General features: G+C 38.9%; 1 protein-coding gene across 28 annotated transcripts in view; it reads right to left on the bottom strand.

Moving 5' to 3' along the window:
• The window catches only part of LMBR1 (limb development membrane protein 1), a 209937-nt gene that overhangs the window by 65641 nt on the left and 122517 nt on the right, over positions 1–21779 (bottom strand). For all 28 annotated transcript variants that reach the window (XM_009444432.5, XM_001148120.8, XM_063815864.1 and 25 more), the window contains 4 exons: positions 15476–15602; positions 14921–14989; positions 13948–14012; positions 8179–8251 (listed from right to left, as the gene is read on the bottom strand). In XM_009444432.5, coding sequence (XP_009442707.2) covers positions 8179–8251; positions 13948–14012; positions 14921–14989; positions 15476–15602 — 334 coding nt within the window. The remainder of the gene's footprint in view (positions 1–8178; positions 8252–13947; positions 14013–14920; positions 14990–15475; positions 15603–21779) is intronic.

A 21779-nucleotide genomic window follows, 5' to 3' on the forward strand; every position in this document is an offset into this window, starting at 1 on the left:
AATATGCTTTCATTACTAATGACTGCAAGATAGAAATTGTTAAACAATCAACTTTAGGAACATTATTTAATGCTAGGTACAATTAAAACAATGGTTTGGCTTTTTTCTACTTTAGATATAAGCTACTAGATCTAAACTAGATAAGATGTTAAGATAATTTTTAAACTTTTATGTTTATATAAGCTACTATTGGGAATACCATCACCTATCTAAGTTGTAGTTGAGAAAGTAGCTCGGGTATATTAAATTCATCTTCTACTACACAAATTTGGATTTTTTTTTTCTTTATTGAGGCGGAGTCTTGCTCTGTTGCCCAGGCTGTAGTGCACTGGCATGATCTCGGCTCATCGCGACCTCTGCTGCCCAGGTTCAAGTGATTCTCCTGCCTCAGCCTCCTGAGTAGCTGGGATTACATGCGCATGCCACCACGCCCAGCTAATTTTTGTATTTTTAGTAGAGACGGTGTTTCACCATGTTGGCCAGGCTGGTCTTGAACTCCTTACCTCAGGTGATCTGCCCACCTCAGCCTCCCAAAGTGTTGGGATTACAGGCGTGAGCCACTGCACCCAGCCAATTTGGATCATTTTTATAGAATAACTCTCTCTATATATATATTTCATAAAATATATGATATTTAACTCATTCTATAGTTCATTATTCCTAAGCATTCCTCATTTACTGATTTTATATTAGCATATATCTCTGGTAGTCACCTCATTTCATCTTGCAAAAAAATAATTTCTTTGGGCCACATTTTATTGGCATAAATTGTGAATAACGGCCCAAGAAGCTGAATAAATTATAACAAGGAATTTCTGACCATTTCAGATCCTTGGACACAAATGTTTTTTATTATATTTGATCACTTTCACGCTAATACCAGACATTTCTCAAAGTGGCCCAGAGTCTGATAAATTCAAAATATTCTCCCTTCAGTGATGTAACTAACAGCAAATAGTATTTGTAGGATTGTCATTGCCAGAACCTAGAAGAATGCCTAGAGAAAGCCAAGATGAAAGTAATTTAGAGGACAGAAGAGAATCTGGCATGAGCTTCCATATATCATTAAGTGTGTTATATGAAAGAATGTAATGACCAAATTAGCAAAACACCTTGCCAATGATAACTGAAAATGCCTCTGACAGACTACTACTCTGAGATAGTCTAAAGAAGCAACTGCTCTAAAAAAGCAACCATAAATGCCACCCTAAACCTTGGCACCTTCATAAAATTCCCTGGCAAATTCAACTTGGTTATAAACAGCAAGATTCAAGGACTGATGATGACACTAAGTGCTTCTGACAGGTCACAAGTTCTACAAAAAGCTTGTATAAGACATGTCTTGTTTTTTTTCAATCCCTTTATTTTTATTTTTTAGGATAAAAAGGTATTCCAATCTGACACCCAGCAAAAATGAAACAACAATATCATCTGTGCTCTTAAGAATAAATAATTAATACAAGCTTCAATGGTAAGGACTTTTTTGTTTTTTTTAGATGGAGTCTCGCTCTGTTGCCCAGGCTGGGGTGCAATGGCGCGATCTTGGCTCACTGCAACCTCCCCCTCCCAGGTTCAAGCGATTCTCCTGCCCCAGCTTCCCAAGTAGCTGGGATTACAGGCACCTGCCACCACACCCCCTAATTTTTGTATTTTTAATAGAGACCGGGTTTCACCATGCTGGCCAGGTGGGTCTTGAACTCCCAACCTCAGGTGATCTGCCTGCCTTGGCCTCCCAAAGTGCTGGGATTACAGGTGTGAACCACTGAAAAGATGAGAATCAAGCAGGAAAGTAACTGCCATAAGAAATGATACACTAACTTTTTATCATGAAGATGAAAATAGTATCTAAAGAAACTGAGTTGAATTATTAAGTTCAAAGACTACAATATTTTAAAATAAATTAAAAGAACTCCGGAGGTTTTGAACTTAAACAACAAAAAATAATTTCTCTTCATTATGGTACTGCTTCCAAAGTTACCCAGTACACCCATAGGCTATACACACACAAAAGCTGATTATTTCAATTAATGCCGTTGCATTACTTAAACATTTAAACATGTTAAGTGTGCGTGTGTGTGTGTACGTGTGTGTGTGTGTGTGTGTGTGTATCCTCTTAATGCTAGGAAAGAATTACAAAGATTTTCTACCACAATTAATGTAATGGGACTTTCTGTTGGGCTACTCTTTAGGAGTCTTGGAGTAGAAATGGTTCTTGATTACTCATATTCCATGGCCATAACAGTAAGGGGAAAACTGCCTTATTTCCGCCTCTTCACTAACACTCCAGTGCACGTGGTCTTCCTGCCTCTCAACGTTGGTGTGTCCTTGGCAGTCTCCACTATGGGCCTTCCTAAGAAATCTCTCCAAGTGATTCTGTCCGGTCTTGTCACCAAATTTTACTTCCTCTTCCTTTTTCACTTCTATGGTAAAATGACAACTCTCCATCATGTGCGTTTTTCATCTATTAATTTACTTATGGGACAAATGTTTACCACATATCCACCATGTGTCTAGCAACATTATAGAATCAGGGTACAGAGGGAAAGAAAACTAACAAAAATCGCTGCCCCAATAAGGTGCGGTGGCTCCCACCTGTAATTTACAAAAATCCCTGCCCCAGTTAGGTGCAGTGGCTCACACCTGTAATTTTAACACTATGGGAGGCCAAGGCTGGCAGATCACTTAAGTCCAGGAGTTTGAGACCAGCCTGGGCAATATGGCAAAACCTTGTCTCTACAAAAAACACAAAAATTAGCCGGGTATGGTGGTGGGTGCCTGTAGTCTTAGCTACTCAGGAGGCTAAAGGGGAAGGATCACCTGAGCCCGGGAGGTTGAGGCCACAGTGAGCCGTGATTGTGTCACTGCACTCCAGCCTGGGTGACAGAGTGAGACCTTGTCTCAATAAACATAATTAAATAAATAAATCCCTGGAGTTCATGTTCTAGTGTGGAGAGACAGGCAATATACTAAAAGACTTAACACGTGAGACAGTAAAAAATGCTGTAGAAAAAAATAATGCAGGAAAGGGGAAGCGTAGAGCAGAGGTAGGGCTTAGTGATACAATCGATATCCACAAGGCTCATTCCAGAGTGGGGGAAAGCTCCACGAAAGGGTATTTAGGTAAAGACCTGGAAGAGAGAAGGTGGAGGAAAACACAATAAAAATGCCCCGAGGGAAGGGGCTCAGTGGGGGAAGAGCAAAGAGACAGCAGGCATCAGACATGGGGCAGGAGTGAGCAGCCACTGCAAGGACTCTTGCTGTTATCCAGACTGAAACAGAAACCATCATCTGAGGACTTGGAGCAAATAAATGGGAAGATCTGACTCATATTGTCAGAGACTCTCTGTGACTCACTAGGTCCAAGACAGATACGCACGGAAGCCATTAGGAAGCTACCGCAAAAACCTCTCCAAGGGGTGGTGGTAGCACAGGTGGTGAGGCATAGTCAGATTCTGGAGCTACTCTGAAGCTGGAGCCAACAGCTTTGCAGAAGGAATCCATATGGGAATTAAGAGAAAGAGACTCCAAGGATTTGGCCTGAGTAGCTGGAAGAATGATTTGTCACCTGTAGAGAAGGGCTGATGGCAAAAGAAGCAAAATCTAGAAGTAAAGATCTTGAGTTTACTTTGGACATATGTTTAAGATGCCTCTTGGACATCCAAATGGAAATTTCCACTAGACAGTTAGATCTTTAAGTTCAAAGCTCAGAGTAGAGGTCGCAGCTTATAGGTGGTATTTAAAGCCATGAAACCAGATGAACTAATAAGGGAGTAAAAGCAAACAGAGAATTTTAAAGACGGAGGCATAAGACTTTCCAGGTGAAGAAGTTATAGACACAGAAAAGCCAGAAAAGTGGATTGAGAAAAAGCAGCCCGCTAAATAAAAGGAACAGGAAAGTATGGTGAACTGAAAACCAAGTGGAATAAAAGACATTTCGAGGAGGAAAGAGAGTAAGATAAGGACTACGAAGTCACAGACCAACCTGACCATGGCATTTCATGGAACAGTGGAAGCAACAGTGAGTTTCAAAACAAAATGTGAAACCCATGAGCACACAACTCTTGTGAGCTTTGCCATAAAGACCAAAGGAATGGGTGGTGACCTGGAGGGGATATGGGGTCAAGGCAGATTCCTCCTTCTGTCTTTCTGGGAAAATTATAGCATATCTTTATGCTGATGGAAAGGATCCAGTTGGGAAAAACTGGATCATGACAGAGACAGAGAGTCAGAAAGAGGAGAATTGCTAGATTGTGTCCTTGAATCAGTGAGAAGAGATAGAATCCAGGGCACTAGGGGAGCGCTGGCATTAGCCAGGCACACAGACAATTCAGCCACAGCATCGAAGGAAAAGGCAGCTGTGAGGGGAGCTGCAGGGAGGAGGGTTGGCATGAAGGAAAAAGCTTGTGAAAATTCTCTTATGATTGCTTCTGTTTTCTTAAGAAAATAGAAAACAAGGTCACCAGTGGAGAGTAAGGTGAAGATCTGAGGGAAGAAAAGACAGAATAAAGTCATCCAGGAGAATGTAAAGTTAATTTAGGATATTGGTCATATATATAAAGGAAGGCCAGGCAAGAGGGTCAGTCAGCCAGCTAGGAGTGAGAGCACAGAACAGGGAGAGGTGAGCAGAATGAAGGCTCGGGTTTCAGCACAATCCAGTGAGACCACAAAAGGGAGCTAAGAGTGTATGCAGGGGACTGATTCTAACAACAGTCCAGGAATGTAAACTGTGCAAGGACGTAGGGGGATGGGGAAATGATGGGGGGTGAGAAAAAGGTGTTAGGATCAGGGTATGTTGAATCTCCACACTGAAGAATTGTAGGAAATGGGAGTGCTAGAAGAAGTGAACCGGAAAAAGAAGAAGTGTTAGGTGGAGAGTAGGATGCTTGATTGTAAGATTATGCAAAAGAACTTGAATGGGTTATGTCACAGGCACGAGCGGGTGAGGCAGACAACCACAGGGACAGGCAAGGAGTGTCCTGGAGTGATGGGAAGGACACGCACACAGACACCAAATCACCACGAAAAAGGCACAGAATCAGAGAAGGATTAGAAACGAGGAGCAAAAATCCTCCAGAAGGGAGCAGAAAAGGCCTGGGAGGTGAGCAAATGACAGGACTAGGTCATGGTCTGATGACATGAGATCCAAAGTGCTGGAGAGTAGTAAAAGGGAACAGGAGGGCACCTACTCAAACTCCAGGACCAGCCAAATGAGGGATGTGGGTAGAAGCGAGCCATCACATGAGTGGGTGGCAGGAATGTGTGCCAAGTTTCTTTGAGCAAGAAAGTGGCAGTTGAAGATACAGGGGTTTTGTTCATGAGTTAATTCTCAGTTCCAAATGGCACAAGCGGAAAGTTTCAGAAGCTAGAGGAAAGTGGAAAATCAGGTCAGAAATGGGATGTATAGAGACACAGGGCGCAAGGAACCTGGATGTTCTGGGCTCCATGTGCTGACTATGATAAAGAGGAGTGACGGACACAATGTACCCATTAGTCCTGACAGTCCCAAAGCAGATGGCAGAGGGGAGGCTGTGTGCTGTGGAGAAGGGGAAGGCCGCCTGCCGAGATCACAGTGAGCTCTGTGGACATCTCTCTACTCCTGCCATGACAACAGGGACATGAGGGAGGCGCTGTCTTAGCCAAATGACAGGTGCTCTGGGGCTCCCTCCTGTCTCAGAAACACAGAACTCCTTCCTCTCTATTCCTTTTTTTCAAGTAGTTAAGCACTAGATGAAAACTTATAAATTCTTGTCCTTTTTTCTCTTCTTCTTCAGGCAACTAGCCTATGATCTTGAGACTCAGTGTCTTAATTCATCTACACAATATCTAGTGCTTAATTAAGATCTGTAATAAGCAAAAAAGGAAAGAAGAAAGGGTAGAGAGCAGCTGATAACAAGATGGCTTATTCAGGATACCAATTAACATTATCACAGCACACAGCTTTGCTTTACTTTATTAACATTCCATGAAACAATATTAACAAGAACAAAACCTCCCAACAGCTTTACACCTACAGCACCATCAAATAAACAAATTGAGAAGTCACAGTCAGGCATTCCAAAACAAACTGATACTGATTATTTTTAAAACCAAGCATGAAAATTCAACTCTAGTAATATCATAACTACCACAATAACTCACGTTACTTTAAAAAAAAAATACTGTTATTTCTACAGCAAAGCACTTCTTGGTGCTGGCTGTCATGTTTTTTTTGCATAACGGTACAACTGAGCTCAGAGTAAGCCACAATGACACCCCAAAGATTTCTGCAATGCACACCACACATCCCAACACACACTAAGAAAGTGCCGCCAGCAACTCTGTGATCAATCGGCAATGGAATTTGTATTTTTAAAAAAGTCTTTTAGTCTCATTATTCTGGAATTCTTTTTAATAGCAAGAGTAAAACAATAAACACTTTACTTTTGTTTTATAAATTAAAATAGAAAGTAACTGTTACAACAAAACACACTAGTCATAATACTAGATTAAATAAAATCCAGGGGATGGTTTCTCTTACCTCCTATTTCTATTTTCTTAAGAAATGGTTAATTCGTGATTTTTTTAGTCTTGCCTTCCTACACATATTTCTAAGCATACCCTACTGAAGCTCACAATTCTTAATCTGTATTAGTCAAAATGTCCATTTTGCCATAGAACCATTTATGTTATAAACATAAATCATTTAGCTCTTTATTTTCCACCTGAAACAGTCCACAGTGGCTAACCAGCAGCAAACAGCAAAATCATAATTATCCTAACACATCACTTAAGAGTTTCACTGAAAGATTTTAGACAATCTACCAAACGGATGATAAACAGTGCATGGCCTACCAAAATGGTGTGTAAAAAAATTATACTTAGCATTAGTTATCATAACATCCTCCATCCTCTCCAGGTCCAATCCATCTCTTCTCTGTAACATTTCTATGCCAGTGAGGTGTTTTTACTGATTTTGGCTTGGCTTCATTTTATAATACATTTAGCCATCTAGCAAGGGTTTCCTTTTCAACTTCTTTATATATAATCAGCCACTTTTAAATTTGAGGAGCCAAAGGATTTATAAAGATTCTAGAAAGACCTTTTTTACTTTTCCTACTGTGGAAGAGGAAAGGGAGAAAGGCTGTATTTTTGGATTTTGTTTTGTTTTGATTAAAGTCAATTCAAAATTCTTCAATTCATGGGGCATTACATTTTACCCTTCCTGGATGTCAGCCTCCTTATCTGTGAAACAGAAATGGTGGCTACCTGAGGCTGAAACAATCCCACACTGCAGGGAGCAGCTTGACACATACTCTTTACAACTCAGGCATGTTTATTGCACAGTAGCATGATTATCCAAATAAGACGAATTTATTATAATATTTACTGCTTTAAGGAAAATTTATAAAGCTGACATTGTTGACTAAAGTTTATAACTCTGAAATTACACAGGTTTAAACATTAGTTTTAAGTAAGTTAGAAGAATAAAAGACATATGTAGTTCCAGTCTAAAAGTTTATCTGTATCGAATTATATAATGTTACTGACAAGAATCCTCTAGAACAGATACAAACTGAAATTCCTGGATCGAAGAAAAAAGCTCTAAAATATTATGAACATTTTTGGGGTGATGACTTAAATTCACTATTTGTAACTGAAGAAAGTAGGTAGATACCTATTTCTCAGCATTTCATAAACTAACCTTCTATTTTATACCTACTCTTGAATCATGATTCTGAAATGCAGTTCGTTATTAATTATCTGATCTTGTTGGCGGGAGACTGGCTTTTCAACATTTGAAAACTACTTAAGTAAAATTAAAGAAAATTTACCTATACCATCTGTTAAACTATATCATTACTCTTTTCTTCATTGGTTCTTCAAAAACCATCAGTAATTAAAAATTAAATTTTAAAGTCATATGCTTAAAACATAAACACAGTTGGCAGTAGAGAGGTGTCTAGTCCCTTAGTGGCCAAAGTCTCATAAAGAATGGGTCCTGCTAGGTTACAGCTCATCTCAGCCAGGGTCTGCAATAAACCTCTCTTCACCAGGGAAGTTCTTTTATTACTCTAAAGTGTCCTCCTCTTGTAGCAGCACAAGATTCAGAGAGGTTTAAATTTTTTCTCTTCAATTATCTATCTTTTTGAAATTAAAAAGTTTTTTTTATCCCCGTCTAAATATGTAATATAAACATACCATTTAGTCGTCTCTGGAGTGCTTCTTCCTCTAAGGTAATGATATAAATTTGTTCATCCAGGTCTTCAAGAATCTAAATTTAAAGATAAAACTATTCAATAATTCAGCGTTATAAAACGAATGCTTATGAGACCATTTAGGCTATTTGGTCAATTTATTTTAGATAACGTATTCATTCAAATTTCTAAGAACCCAAAATAAAAAAACTCCAACTATTTTATTTACAAATTAAGTACAAATACTTTAGTATATAACCAAACACATCAAAAGTTATCACAAACCCTATATACATTTAAATTGGATATTTTTAAAGTTTAAGGGATTAAACTAAGGAACTCTTCTCAATGGCCAACAAATGTATGAATTTTGGGGTTTTTTAGTGACATTCTGAGATGTGGGCTACATGTATGAATTTTTTTATTATTGTTTGTTTGTTTGTTTGAGACAGTCTCACTCTGATGCCCAGGCTGGAGTGCAGTGGTACGATAATCTCAGCTCACTGCGACCTCTGCCTCCCGGGGTCAAGCGATCCTCCCACCTCAACCTCCCTAGTAGCTGGAACTACAGGCACACACAACCATGCCCAGCTAATTTTTGTATTTTTAGTAGAGACGGGTTTCACCGTGTTGACCAAGCTGGTCTTGAACTCCTGACCTCAGGTGATCCGCCTGCCTCAGCCTCCCAAAGTGCTGGGATTATAGAAGTGAGCCACCACACCCGCCCAGCCTACATGTACCAATTTTAAACAGCCAAAAAGCTAACTACGGTAAATAACTACAGTAAATATAGGCCCAAGCCAATATTTTAGAGATAGAAGGAACAGACACCCAGTCCAACATTTGTTTTCTCATTTACATTTACCTACATAATGTCTAAAACAAGAAATCCATAAACTACATCAGTAACATGCAGTACTTTCCATTTATATCATCTTTATGTACTAAAAACACTCCATGAATATTAAAGATTGGTATTATCAAAATCATCCAATAGACCAAAATCTAGAGAAGTGGTATGTTTACATACAAACCAAGTCAAACAACAGTAATTCAAAAGAAAAAACCATACTAATAATTTACCAATTGTATGGGATATTGTCTGCACTGTTAAAAATCCTAAAATTGATTTAATTCTAGTTTTGTTAACATAGCTATCCTTCTGAGAGGATCCTTATTATCTTCCTAGCTGTAGGGCAAATCTCAAAGAAGTCTAGAGCTGATATCAGTGTTCCATATCCTCACATCCAAACTACTCACACTCAGCAAAAAAAACAAATTGTGAGGAGCTAATGGACAAAAAGATAGAAACCATATACACATCTCCTTTCAGACTTTAAAGTATTTTCAGAAAACAGATTTTCAAATCATGCAATCCCTGTCAGATGTCCAATTTATACAGCTGATGTGAAATTTATTTGAAGCAATCCAATAATTCCCAGTCTTTCAACAAATCTTTACGGTCCCCTATGACCTAGCACTGAACTCATCACTGGCACACATACCAACTCGATCCTTGAGAAGCCTGACTTGGAAGGTGAGAAAAAACAAATACTAAAATAATAATCAACAGTAATAAGCAAATAAATATACAAACAAATAATGACAAAGAATGACCATCCTATGAGGAAGAAAGGAATAGGAAGAAAAGGGGAAGACATACCTAAACGGCCAGCCAGCAAGCCCTCTCCAAAGAGGGAACATTTAGGCTGAAATGAGTGGCAAGTGCTGGAATGTGAGCTACTCCCGAGGAGAAAGAGTGGTACACGGAGAGGATCTCCTGGATGCAGTGGGTTAGGGGAGAGGAATCCCAGAGAAAACCCACATGTCTGGGACCAGGTCCTTGGGGGCCTTGATCCAAAGTCCCTTTCCCATCAATACTTCTTTTCACTTTCTACTATCTGGATCAGAATTGACAGTTTTTACATAAGGTCTAATGCATACAAAAGGATTTTTATCTTTCTTATGCAAATTGTCCAAGAATTACTTATCACCACGGGTATGTCTTAGTGTGAATGAGTGACTGATGTAGTTTGGATATTTGTCCCTTCCGAACCTCATGTTGAAATCTGATCCCCAGTATTGGAGGTGGGACCCTGTAGGAAGTATTTGGGTCATGGGGGTGGATCTCTCATGAATAACCAATTTGGTGCTGTCCACACAGTAATAACTGAGTTCTTGCTCTATTTGTTCACATGACAGCAGGTTGTTTAAAAGAGTATGGACCTCTCTCTCGCCTGCTCCCTCTCTTGCCCTGTGACACAAATGCTCCTCGTTCGCCTCTCGCCATGACTGGAAGCTTCCTGAAGCACTAGCCAGAGGCAGGTCCCAGTGCCATGCTTCTTGTACAGCCTGCAGAACCATAAGCCAAATAAACCTCTCTTCTTTATACATTACTCAGCCTCAGGTTTATACCAAGGCATAATAGACTAATGCAGTGACAATGTAAATAACACACATATATTTGTGTTAAGTTCTTATGAGCACCATCCTCCTTGATTTCTACAACAATCCTACGAAAAACAGACTGTTCTCATCTCCATTTTATATTCCAAGAAACAGAGTTACCAAAGAAATGTTACGTGCCTTCAAACCCTATACTCAACTACTATGGGCTAATGGGGGCTTAAATATGGGTAAGACATAGTCCTTGACCTCAAACAGCTGATATTCTAGTGTAGCACAAGACAGCAGATGAATTTAAAAAATAATTAGAAGATTTGTTAAAGTCATAACGGTGGCTTAAATAAAACATTACAAAAGTTCAAAGGAAGAAAAATTATTCCCAGATGGGGAGACAAAAGTTTCGACCAGTGTTTTTGATGGTAGTAGCGTAGTAGCATCTTATCTGACAGCTTAAATTACCAAAAGAAAGGCATTTCAATTAGAGGAAACTGTAAGCAGAACACAGAAGTGGAGGGGTAAAGTCCACTCAGCAAACAAATCGGTTTTACAGCTCTGGAGCTTACAGCAAAATAGAATGGCAGACCAGCTTCTGGTATGAAACCAGCCTCTTGGGTTCACACTCTGCCCCCTCATAGATCTCTGATCTTGTACAAGCTACTTAATCTTCCTGAAATGACATTAGTTTAGCCATAAAATAAGAATACTACTATCTAACTTATAGGTTTGTCATCAGGATAAAATGAAATTATGTGTGTAAAATATAGTGTTTATTGCTAGCATATACAATACACTCAATTACTCAATAAATAATCTTTATTATTGAATGTTACCAACAAGAAAAGAAACAAAGACAAGACTTTGAGGATACTGTTAATGTTAGAAATGCAAAATGCTCGTTCCCTGGTGCTGCAAAGAAATAGCATTCGAACATAAATTTAATTTTCTCAGCAAGGCAATTTTTACTTCTATAGAAGGGTGCGACTGGCAAATGGAGTAATGGGGAGAGCACACCTGCACAGGGGAGGGGAAGGAGTTCTTATTTCTGACACAGGGCCCTACTAGTGTGTCGTTCCCCTATTGACTATGGTTGGACCACACAGTCTAAGCTAATTCTGACTGGCTATTTTAAAGGGAGCAGGCATATGAGCCAGAGTGGCAGGGTGACTAGTCTAGCAGGAAGGACAGTTAGGAACAGGTAACTAAAGATGACTTAGGTCAGAGCAGGTGACCAGGGGTGACTCAGGTCAAAGAAGGTGACCCGAGGTGAGTCAGGATGGAGCAGGTGACCAGCAAACAGATGTGAAATACTGATTAGGACTGGTGGGAAAGTTGTTTACTGAAACTAGAGGCAAGGGGGCGAAGAGAACCAGGAAGTTAAACTTTAAAATGGAGAATCGAAGAAGAAGAGAGCTGAACATACTGACATACTGATTCTTTGAGGAAAAACTTGGGGTTCACTATATTTAACATTAATAAGAGACAAGTTAAGGAGAAAAATTAGCTTGGGGAAGGGAGCTAAGTAAGTAGTTTCGTTTTATATACATTGAGTTTTCAGCTCCATGGGGTATTCAATTATAGCACTTAAAATGTACTGGAATTTGTTTCCATTGTCTTTTCCTCATTAGAATTAGGCATGTAAAAGTGATGTGGAAATGCAGAGATGGGTTTAGGAGTAGAGCATTAATAGAACTTTAGACCAATGATGGAACTTTAAACATTTGCCTATAGTTAGGGGTCAGGAAGCAGAAAAGGAGAAAGAAGACCAAACAAACAAACAAACAACAACAACAAATGTAGGAAGAAACTAAATGAATTCAGTGTCCCAAAATCTCTTTACAAGGGAAAGGAATTTCAAGACTTGACAGCATGTGTGTGGTACACAAGTGTGTATACAACATTTACATACTTTTTGTAAAATGTATTTACGCATTTTTTTAAAAATAAAAAATTAAACTTCATCTTTAAAATATAAAAATATTATGATTTTCAAAATTAAGCAAGCATTTACTAAAAGTATAGCTCCTATAACACTTCCTCAGTATTTTCCCTAAATGAATCATGACAAGGAGGACAAACACATAACTATAACGATTTAATAAGTATTACTAGTGAGACAGAAACAAAAGGGAATATGAGAAATGCAAAGAAAGGACTTTAATTCTTTGTCCTTGAAGAAGCAAGGCAACGTTCAAAGCTATGTAGACAGTGGAGCTGATATTTGAGCTAGGCCATAGGAGGCTGCTAGGTAGCTGGAGCAGGTAAGAGACCTTGAAGGGAAAGAGACAGTCCTGGAGACAGAATGCATAGAGCCTATTCAGAGCACAGCAAGTTCGCTCATGAGCTAGAGTGACAGTAAACACAGGGACAGCTAGAGGAAAACTGAGTGTGGACCAGGCTGTGAAAGGCTTTGTAACATGTAAGTAGTTTACTCTTGAGTTCATAGGCAGTGAGGATCCATGAAAATAAGTGACAAATTTCCTAGGGGCAGCTAAGAAATCGTTTTTATATAATTAAATATCTGACAAAATAGAGACCAAAGAAAGCGACAAATCATTAGAATTACAATCAACTGAAAATCATTTAAAAACTAATATATAGTGTTTCTAAGATGAAAGGTAAAGTATGCTTCAATTAATCGAGACACAATATGCAGACAAATTTTCAGAAATATAACCATTTTGTAAATTAAAGCATACATGTAAATTTTGAAACATAATAGAGGTACTTTTTGATATTAGGCAATGGACACCTAAAATACCTGCAAATATTTGTAAATTTTGTCCTAAAATTTGCTAGAGGAATTTTTACCTATGCACCTATAGTTAGTATTTTAAAAGCAAAACCAAATTTGGTTTCCAAAGATTGGAAATTTAACCAAAGTTCTATTAAACAAAAAACTTAATATGCGAGTGCGGTGGCTCACGCCTGTAATCCCAGCACTTTGGGAGGCCGAGGTGGGCGGATAACGAGGTCAGGAGATCGAGACCACCCTGGCTAACACAGTGAAACCCCATCTCTACTAAAAATACAAAAAAATTAGCCAGGCAAGGTGGCAGGCGCCTGTAGTCCCAGCTACTCGGGAGGCTGAGGCAGGAGAAAGGTGTGAACCCAAGGGGCGGAGCCTGCAGTGAGCCGAGATCGCACCACTGCACTCCAGCCTGGGCGACAGAGCAAGACTCTGTCTCAAAAAAAAAAAAAAAACAGAAACAAAAACAAAAAAAAAGAACTTAATAAAACAACAATTTGAGTGATAAACATACAAAACATCTTCTTCTTCTATTTCTAAATGCTAGCTCACAATATCAAAGACGATCAAATGTAAACACATTTATTTAATAAACAAAATGATTTATAATTAAATACTTACTGTTGGCTTCACTAGCAACTGACCCATCACTGTGAACATACGAGAAAGGCCAACTGGTGTACACACTGCAGAAATAAGATCACCAAAAGACAGAAAGCGACATTATAGAGCTTGGAGAAAGAGATAAACAACTAGACCATAAAAATAAGGGAAATTCAAGGATTATCATTTTAAGAACATTCTTCTCTCCAACTGAGATTGTCAGTGTTTTGTCAGAGGACTCTTCACCATCATCAGTAAAGAAGCTAGAGGGGCCATGTGAGCAGGATAGGTGTAATTAGTTATGAAAGATATGTGACAACAAAAAAAGGCTTAGAATACTATTCAAGATTCTAGCAGTTGAATAATAATAAATACTTTTGCTTAAAATAAAGAAAAATTAGCAAAGAACAGGTTAAATTTCAAGTATTAATAGGACTGAGAAACAAACAAGAATATCTAAAGGTGACAACCATAGTCTTAAGTCCTTTAAACTACGTTTATCTACTTATCCCTGAGATAGGCTGTGATGCTTCAAGTAAAACAAAACAAACTTTTAAAAAACCACAAACTTATCATACATAATTCTACCATTTCCATTTAAAAGTAGAATCTAGCATTATGACAGGTATGGGGGTGAGGCTATAGCATGTGTGTATGAGTGTGCATATGGTTTGTGTGTCAGTGTATGTAAGTATGACTGTATATGTGTGTGAAAGTGTGTGAGTGTGAGTGTGTGTGTGTGTGTGTGTGTGTGTCTGTCCGTCTGTCTCACTCTACAACCCGGTAAAAGAAGCTTTCCTTAGAGAACAATAAAAGCATCTTATTATTTCAAAGTTTCCATTTATCAAAATTTATTTTGAATAAAAATAGTTAAGGCGAACTCAAAAAAATCTCCAAATAGTTAAGAAATCTCATCAGAAAACTTCCCTGAATTTTCCAGAATAAGGACAACTCTACTTTTCTCTTAATATCAAGTCTGAAAAATACTTACAGAGAAGTAACAAACATCCCATCAATGATATACAGGAATATAAATAGGGTAGATAGAACTCCCAGAGATCTATTAAAAAAAGTAAATATATTTTAATAAATCCAAAATACTGCACATTAAGATAGTCTATCTTACGATAAGATAGAGGCTGACTATACCTCATGTAAACATTGTAATTGCCTATTTTAGTTTATTAAGCCATATAATTTCTAAATTGTACAATAAAGAGATCTAAAATAGAAAACCAAGCAGTAACCCTTTAGCAAAACCTGTTTGGAGGGAGAAAAAATGTCTCCACGGAATTTGAAGAACAGAAACCAATTAACAACAACAACAAAAAAAATCTGAAAAGCTGCTTACTTGTTCTTCACATATAAAATAAATAAAACTTCATTTTTAGATAAAGATATCTAAAGATTTCTTAATTCTGTAAATTAACATCAAACATCTTTGTTAACTACACAAAGATTTAAATGTTTTTAAAATTGAGTGTGTAATTATATCCCAAACTATAGTTTCCAGTAAGGAAACTGGTTAAAACAAGGAAATCCATACCATATAAAGATTCCATGCTTGCGGCATCATTATCAATGAGTGCTGAAGCTACCCACACTATCCCAAGAATGAGTAACGCAAGAAGAAGAAGCATGACCAAAGTCTCTAAAATGCGGGCTCGGATTCCCTGAAAAATAGAGTAGAAATATAATTTTAGTATTTTACTTCATTTCATGAACAATAAGGTTTCTGCCTATATGAAAGCATAAAATAATCCCTTGGAAGGAGAGGAAATTTATATTTATTAACAGGAAAAAAACACTAGGTACTTATGGTTTACAATGTTTAGACTGACTTTTCAAAATTATGGAAAATATTATTAAGCTTGGATAAAACACAAAAAAAATTCTTCATAAAAAACATCTGCAGAGCCATTTTTAACAATTACTTTCCTAACACTTTCCACTAACAAAGCAGATTAATGAATTTCTATCCGTGATTCTAATCGAGGGAATAGAAGGCTAATTATGGCACAGAGCCAAACAGTTCAGTGAGCACTGAACTTGGTGCGCCGCAATGCTCCGAGCTGCTGGAGAGCGCCGGCTCTCTCTAGCATGGACTCTGGTGCTCCTCACAGCCTCCGGAGCCCTCTACTGTGCCGCTGAAGAACTGTCCATTGTAATCCAGCATTATAAACTATAGAGACACTGCTTTTACCAGTTCTATATGATGCTTTTCTTCACATTATATAGAATTTTCATTAATCCATGAGACAAGAATATAATAATATAATCATTATGCACAACTTTGTTTTAAATGTAAAACAAATTCTGACTTCAGGACCAAACTAAAGGCCAGACTTTTAAAACTTAAAAACTGCAGGATAAGACAAAAAAAAGAAACCGCTTTTACTCCCCAAAAAATCACCCAATGATTGAACCTGCACCTGTAAGTTAAAGCATCATATTGATATTTTGTACTGCAATGCACTAACCTACAATTATCTAACACAACCAACAAAATTATAAATACATCCATATTTCTCAATAAATTATGTTATCTCATTCCACATTTAACATAAAAATATGAGTTATAAAATTCCAAAACATACACTTATTTCAATTTTGTCCTAAGTATTACTTTCTAGTTTCTGAATTGCAGGAATAGGATGCATTAAAATCACGGCACCCCAGTTCTTCAAATTCAATAGAAAGGAAAGAAAACATCCTAAAAGCATGGAGAAGTATACCTAGCCCTAAATGATAACCTCTGAGGCGAAGTGACTTTTTCTTACTAGTCCTTCAACAATATCGCAGACTTACCGCAAGGCTGCATTTGGCAAGTTTAAAACACTTCCTCAAATCTGAGAGTCAGCTCACCTTAAGTGCTCACAGCACGGGAGGCCAGTGAACCAGAATGAATTAGGCTTGTATTTTAACACATGAGATCTCATAGTAAGTAGCTATTAATCACAGGAGATGAAATGTGAATAGTCACAAAACACACTACTACTTTACTGAAGAGTCCTTTGAACTTGCACTTCACAACTTTCAAACTATTTAAGATGCTGATATGGTTTGCCTGTGTCCCCACCCAAATCTCATCTCGAATTGTAATTCCCATAATCCCCATGTGTCGTGGGAAGGACCCAGTGGGAGGTAATTGAATCATAGGGGTGGTTCCCCCATGCTGTTCTCATGATACTGAGTGAGTTCTCATGAGATCTGATGGTTTTATAAGCGTCTGGCATGTCCCCCACTGGCACTCATTCTCTCTCCTGCCACCCTGTGAAGAGGTGCCTTCTGCCATGATTGTAAGTTTCCTGAGGCACCCCCAACCATGCGGAACTGAGAGTGAATTAAACCTCTTTTCTTTATAAATTACCCAGTCTCAGGTATTTCTTCATAGCAGTGTGAGACAGAAAACAGACTAATACAGATACCAAAACATAATCTACCACCTTTAACAATGACTCCTCTCTTCCTTTCTTCCTCCTCCCCTCCTTTTCTCTCTTTCTAAAATCCTTTCTATTACACATTAAATATTTTATGGAAAGTCTATCAATAAACAGACAGAAGGAGATAAAATTATATCTTGCACATTTATGCAGATTTGTTCTAGCGTTTGTGTTACACTCTCTCAATCCTGTCTTTCCCTGCCTCCAACCAGCCCCTAAGAAATATATGAACTGAAGAGCAGGGCTCCCAAAACAAATAACACATGCATTATACCTGTAATATACATGAGCTAAACAGTGTTAATAGTGTCTGAAGTGTTACAATATATGAACTACACAGTGCCAGCTCCTTGGAACCATTTAAAACCCACAGTCCAAAAGAAGTTGTAATTGTAATGTTAAATAATTATAACACTGTAACAATAATTTTTAGGATGATAATCCGTGTTGGGAAATCAATCACCATAAAACTTAGACTTCCTCTGATATTCTGGTAAGAACTATTTCTTAGTAATTAAACTTGTTTTCTTCAGGTATGTGCCTGTGGGCTGGGAGACAATGCTCCACGGCTCTCTCACATTTCTGTGCATCTCACAAGCAGAGGCAGGGACAGACCTTATTTGGAACTGTCTTCTTAAGGTCGTACAGCAGATGGCCTTGGGATTTAGAGATAGTGTATCTCTGAAGCAAAGGACAGGTTTGTTTACTGTCTGGTAGCACAATGTTCACCTCCAAGCAAAGGTTAGACAGGGTTGCTTGCAGCCCGATATAAATATGGTGGGTTCCCTAGCTGTGATACAGGCCCACTGTGGGGCTTGGGTTCAAGGGGAACTGGCACCAAAAGGAAGCTTGTGCACTCGGTTATGTGCTGTGCATAACCAAGTCCTTTGTCTCTGACCCAGACATCTCAGGTTTACAACTAGCATCCATGAAACTCGGAGACTAACTTGTTAGTTTGCAAGCAGAATAAAATCTCAGACTTTTTACAGTTCTTGACGGTTTTTGGCGACAAGGATAGGGGACTAATAGATGGCTTTCTGAAAAAGAAAGAGAAGGGGCCCATGCAGATTGGCTTAAGGGATATGAGAAGACTCCTGGGATCTATTAATAGCAGTGAGTGTGCTCACCCAAGTAGTGGGCAAGCAGGAGGAGCAGGGACCCCAAGCAGTCCTAGCTGCTGGTGACAGTCTGCAGGCTGAGGTAAGTAGTGAGGCTGAGCCCACTGCTGGCTAGGTTGTCACTCCCTCTCCTCTGAGCGGAAGCATGAAGGAATGTCATCATGATGGTGTTAACTGTGAGCCATGCAACACCAGGTAAAAGGTCCTGTGGGTACAGCTGCTATTTCAAGGAGTCCCAAAGCTGAATAAACAGTGTCAGGAATGAGGCTGTAGACGTATGCCTAAACTGATGTCATTACAAATTTGGTTGAGCCATGAGTAGCCACTAGCCACTCAAAATGAAAGGCGCCTTGCTTAACGGTGTGGGCCAGTCGCTTTTGCCATGCTCATTCAACTGTCCTCCCCCAACTCTGACCTCAGATGCTTAGGAAAAAAGATGATGGGGTAAAGTGGGGGTCTCCCTGTCCTTCAGGGGTGTAAAAGCCGTACAGACCCCGCTGAGCATGCAGGGGAACTTTAGGAAGCAGACGGACTCAAACTCATGGCTCTGCTGAGTACAGGAGCCCACGTCACCATCCTACCTGGTCCTTCACAAAGGACTGTGAAGTGACTGCACGGAATTGTTGGTGAACAATGACAAATTTTTTCTAAATAAAGAGAAATATAAATAACGATATATATAGTTATAAACTAAAATGCAATGCCAAAAAATATTTTTGAAAGAGAAGTCATTTAATAATTTTTTATTATCTTATACATTAAGAAGTGACATTCAGATGAGAAAAAAAGAGTTAAAGAAAAACTTTCATTTTAAATAGGGGTCATTTAAAATGATAATATTTCACTTTTTACTGACAGCAGAGAAATTAAAGTTAAATAATGCTACTAAAAACTTAAGGTTACCACTAATCTTACTAGTATCAAAATAATAAAACTAGTAACAGTAATAGTAACTAGTATCAAAAGTAATATTACTAAGATACTAGAAAACAGAACAAAAATGTAATAGTTAATATAGTAAAAAACAGAAAACCAAGTTTAGCAAAATATAAACATAACAAAATATATAAAATACGAAAACAGGAAATGATAAAAACCAAATATATCTACTATAACTATATATGCAAATTAGGTCAAAAAACACAATTAACTGTCTAAGACCTATCAAAACGAAAGTGATACTAAAAAAAGTGAAAATGATTAAAAATTATTGTTTAATTTTTTAAAAATGTACAGGAGTCTGGTTTAAATACAGAAGAATGCAAAACAAAAAACATTAAATGGGATAAAGTAGGACATTTCATATTGAATAAATTTACTATCCACTATATTATTATGTTCTATTTCTTTAGATTAACTGGTGAGTACATAGAGCTTCATTGTTATTATTCTTTATACAATATTTAAATAAATAGAAAACCAGGCTGGACACAGTGGCTCACACCTGTAATCCCAGCACTTTAGGAGGCCAAGGCAGATGGATCCCTTGAGGTCAGGAGTTCAAGACCAGCATGGTGAAAGCCCGTCTCTACTAAAAACACAAAGATTAGCTGTAATCCCAGCTACTTGGGAGGCTGAGGCAGGAGAATCGCTTGAACCTGGGAGGCGGAGGTTGCGTTGCAGTGAGCCAAGACTGCACCACTATACTCCAGCCTGGGCAACAGAGTGACTCAGTCTCAAAAAAAACAAAAAAGTAAATAAATAAATACAACAGAAAACCTTTATTCATTATATCTAGCATGTTTATGCAAATTTGATAAGAAATTCATTTAGAATTTTAAAAATAAAAAATTCCTAAGTATGCCTCCATTGTGATGGGCTGCCACTACTCAGTGAATACCATCAGCTTCTGATGCAGCCAAAGGTCAGAGAGCCCAGCCTCGACATTAGGAGGGCTCAGGGGATTGAGGGCCTAACTGGGTGGTTTGGCTTCAGCAGTGGATTAGGAAATAGGGTTTCCCCCAGGAGGTATCTGCCACTTTTTCACATGAAACCTTGATACCAGGTAGCGCCAGGCAGGTTGAGCTCTGGGAGAGACCATTTTTATTTGGCTAGGAGGCCTGTTAAGCCTCTTCCATTTTACTGGACATGGAATCTAAATTGTTCCACCCCAGAAGAGGGATGACAGACTAGAGAGTCACATGGCCCCACAGGTTGGGCAATCTATTTCAACAAGAGCTGAGCAGCAGATTCACAGCTGTCCTTTCTCAGGAGTCCACTCGGAGGCAGTGGCAGGCAGGAGAGGCACCTGCTATTTTAGGAAATGGCCTCCTGGAGTATTTGTGAGCTATTAAGTCTCTCACAAAAGCTGAGATATTAGCTTCTCCTCCTGGGGCCCTATACTGTTTATATTGGGCCAAAGGGAAGGCACAGTCCCTGAGGCCAAGCTTGCATAGTATGATCATGTAAAACACGAATACCAATTTAATATAGAGTCAGCAGTGCAAGCTACACCACAGATGGAATAAGCCCAAACACCCTACTCAAAAAGTCACCTGATGCCAGGCTCAGTAGCTCACACCTGTAATCCCAGTGCTTCAGGAAGCTGAGGCACCACTCATTTCAGGACTGAGACTCCTTGACTCAGCAGCTACACCCATAATGCCTTCTGACTGGAGCTGGGGGCTTACTGCCCTGGTGTCATACCAACATTCCTTCGTCTTACAACAGGAGAGGAATGAACGACAGCCAAAGCACCATTCAGACTCATTACAGGTAGGAGTAATGTAATTACCAGGGGCCCTTCCTCCTCCGCCTCCCTCTCACCACTGAGTTGAGCAAATCCACCACCAGATCTGAAGGTCTTTTCATATCACTAAACCTGGAATACAAGGTCCTTGTTCTTCCTCTGCACCATCCAATCTCATTGCCAAAACTGTCAGGTCTGGGGTCTGGTTCTATCCTTACAAATTAATAAGTTAGCCTGTCGCTGTTACATGGATGCTGGCAGGAGACACAAGACTCCTGGATCAGAAGCAAAGGATTTTATTACTCCGGTACAGCAAGAGGCATGAGTGCCAGCATGTCATTTCCCCTGCTCCCAAGTCTTATGGATGGATGTTGCATATGCGACAGATCTGTGCAGCAGCTAAAGAACAGTGAGCGTGGGGAATCCACTGTTTTCATAGCACGTGGTAATAAGCCAGGCTGCTCTGTGGCCCAGAGGGAGCCATCACTTCATCCCTCAAGTTTGCTCAGAAGAAACACAACCCTAACAAATGGCCCAGGTAAAGAGCAGTCAAGACCTCACAGTCTTGGCACACCCAGAAAGAAAACGCAGGAATGCTTA

Source organism: Pan troglodytes, chromosome 6 (genome assembly GCF_028858775.2).
Source record: "Pan troglodytes isolate AG18354 chromosome 6, NHGRI_mPanTro3-v2.0_pri, whole genome shotgun sequence".
Classification (NCBI taxonomy): Eukaryota; Metazoa; Chordata; class Mammalia; order Primates; family Hominidae; genus Pan; species Pan troglodytes.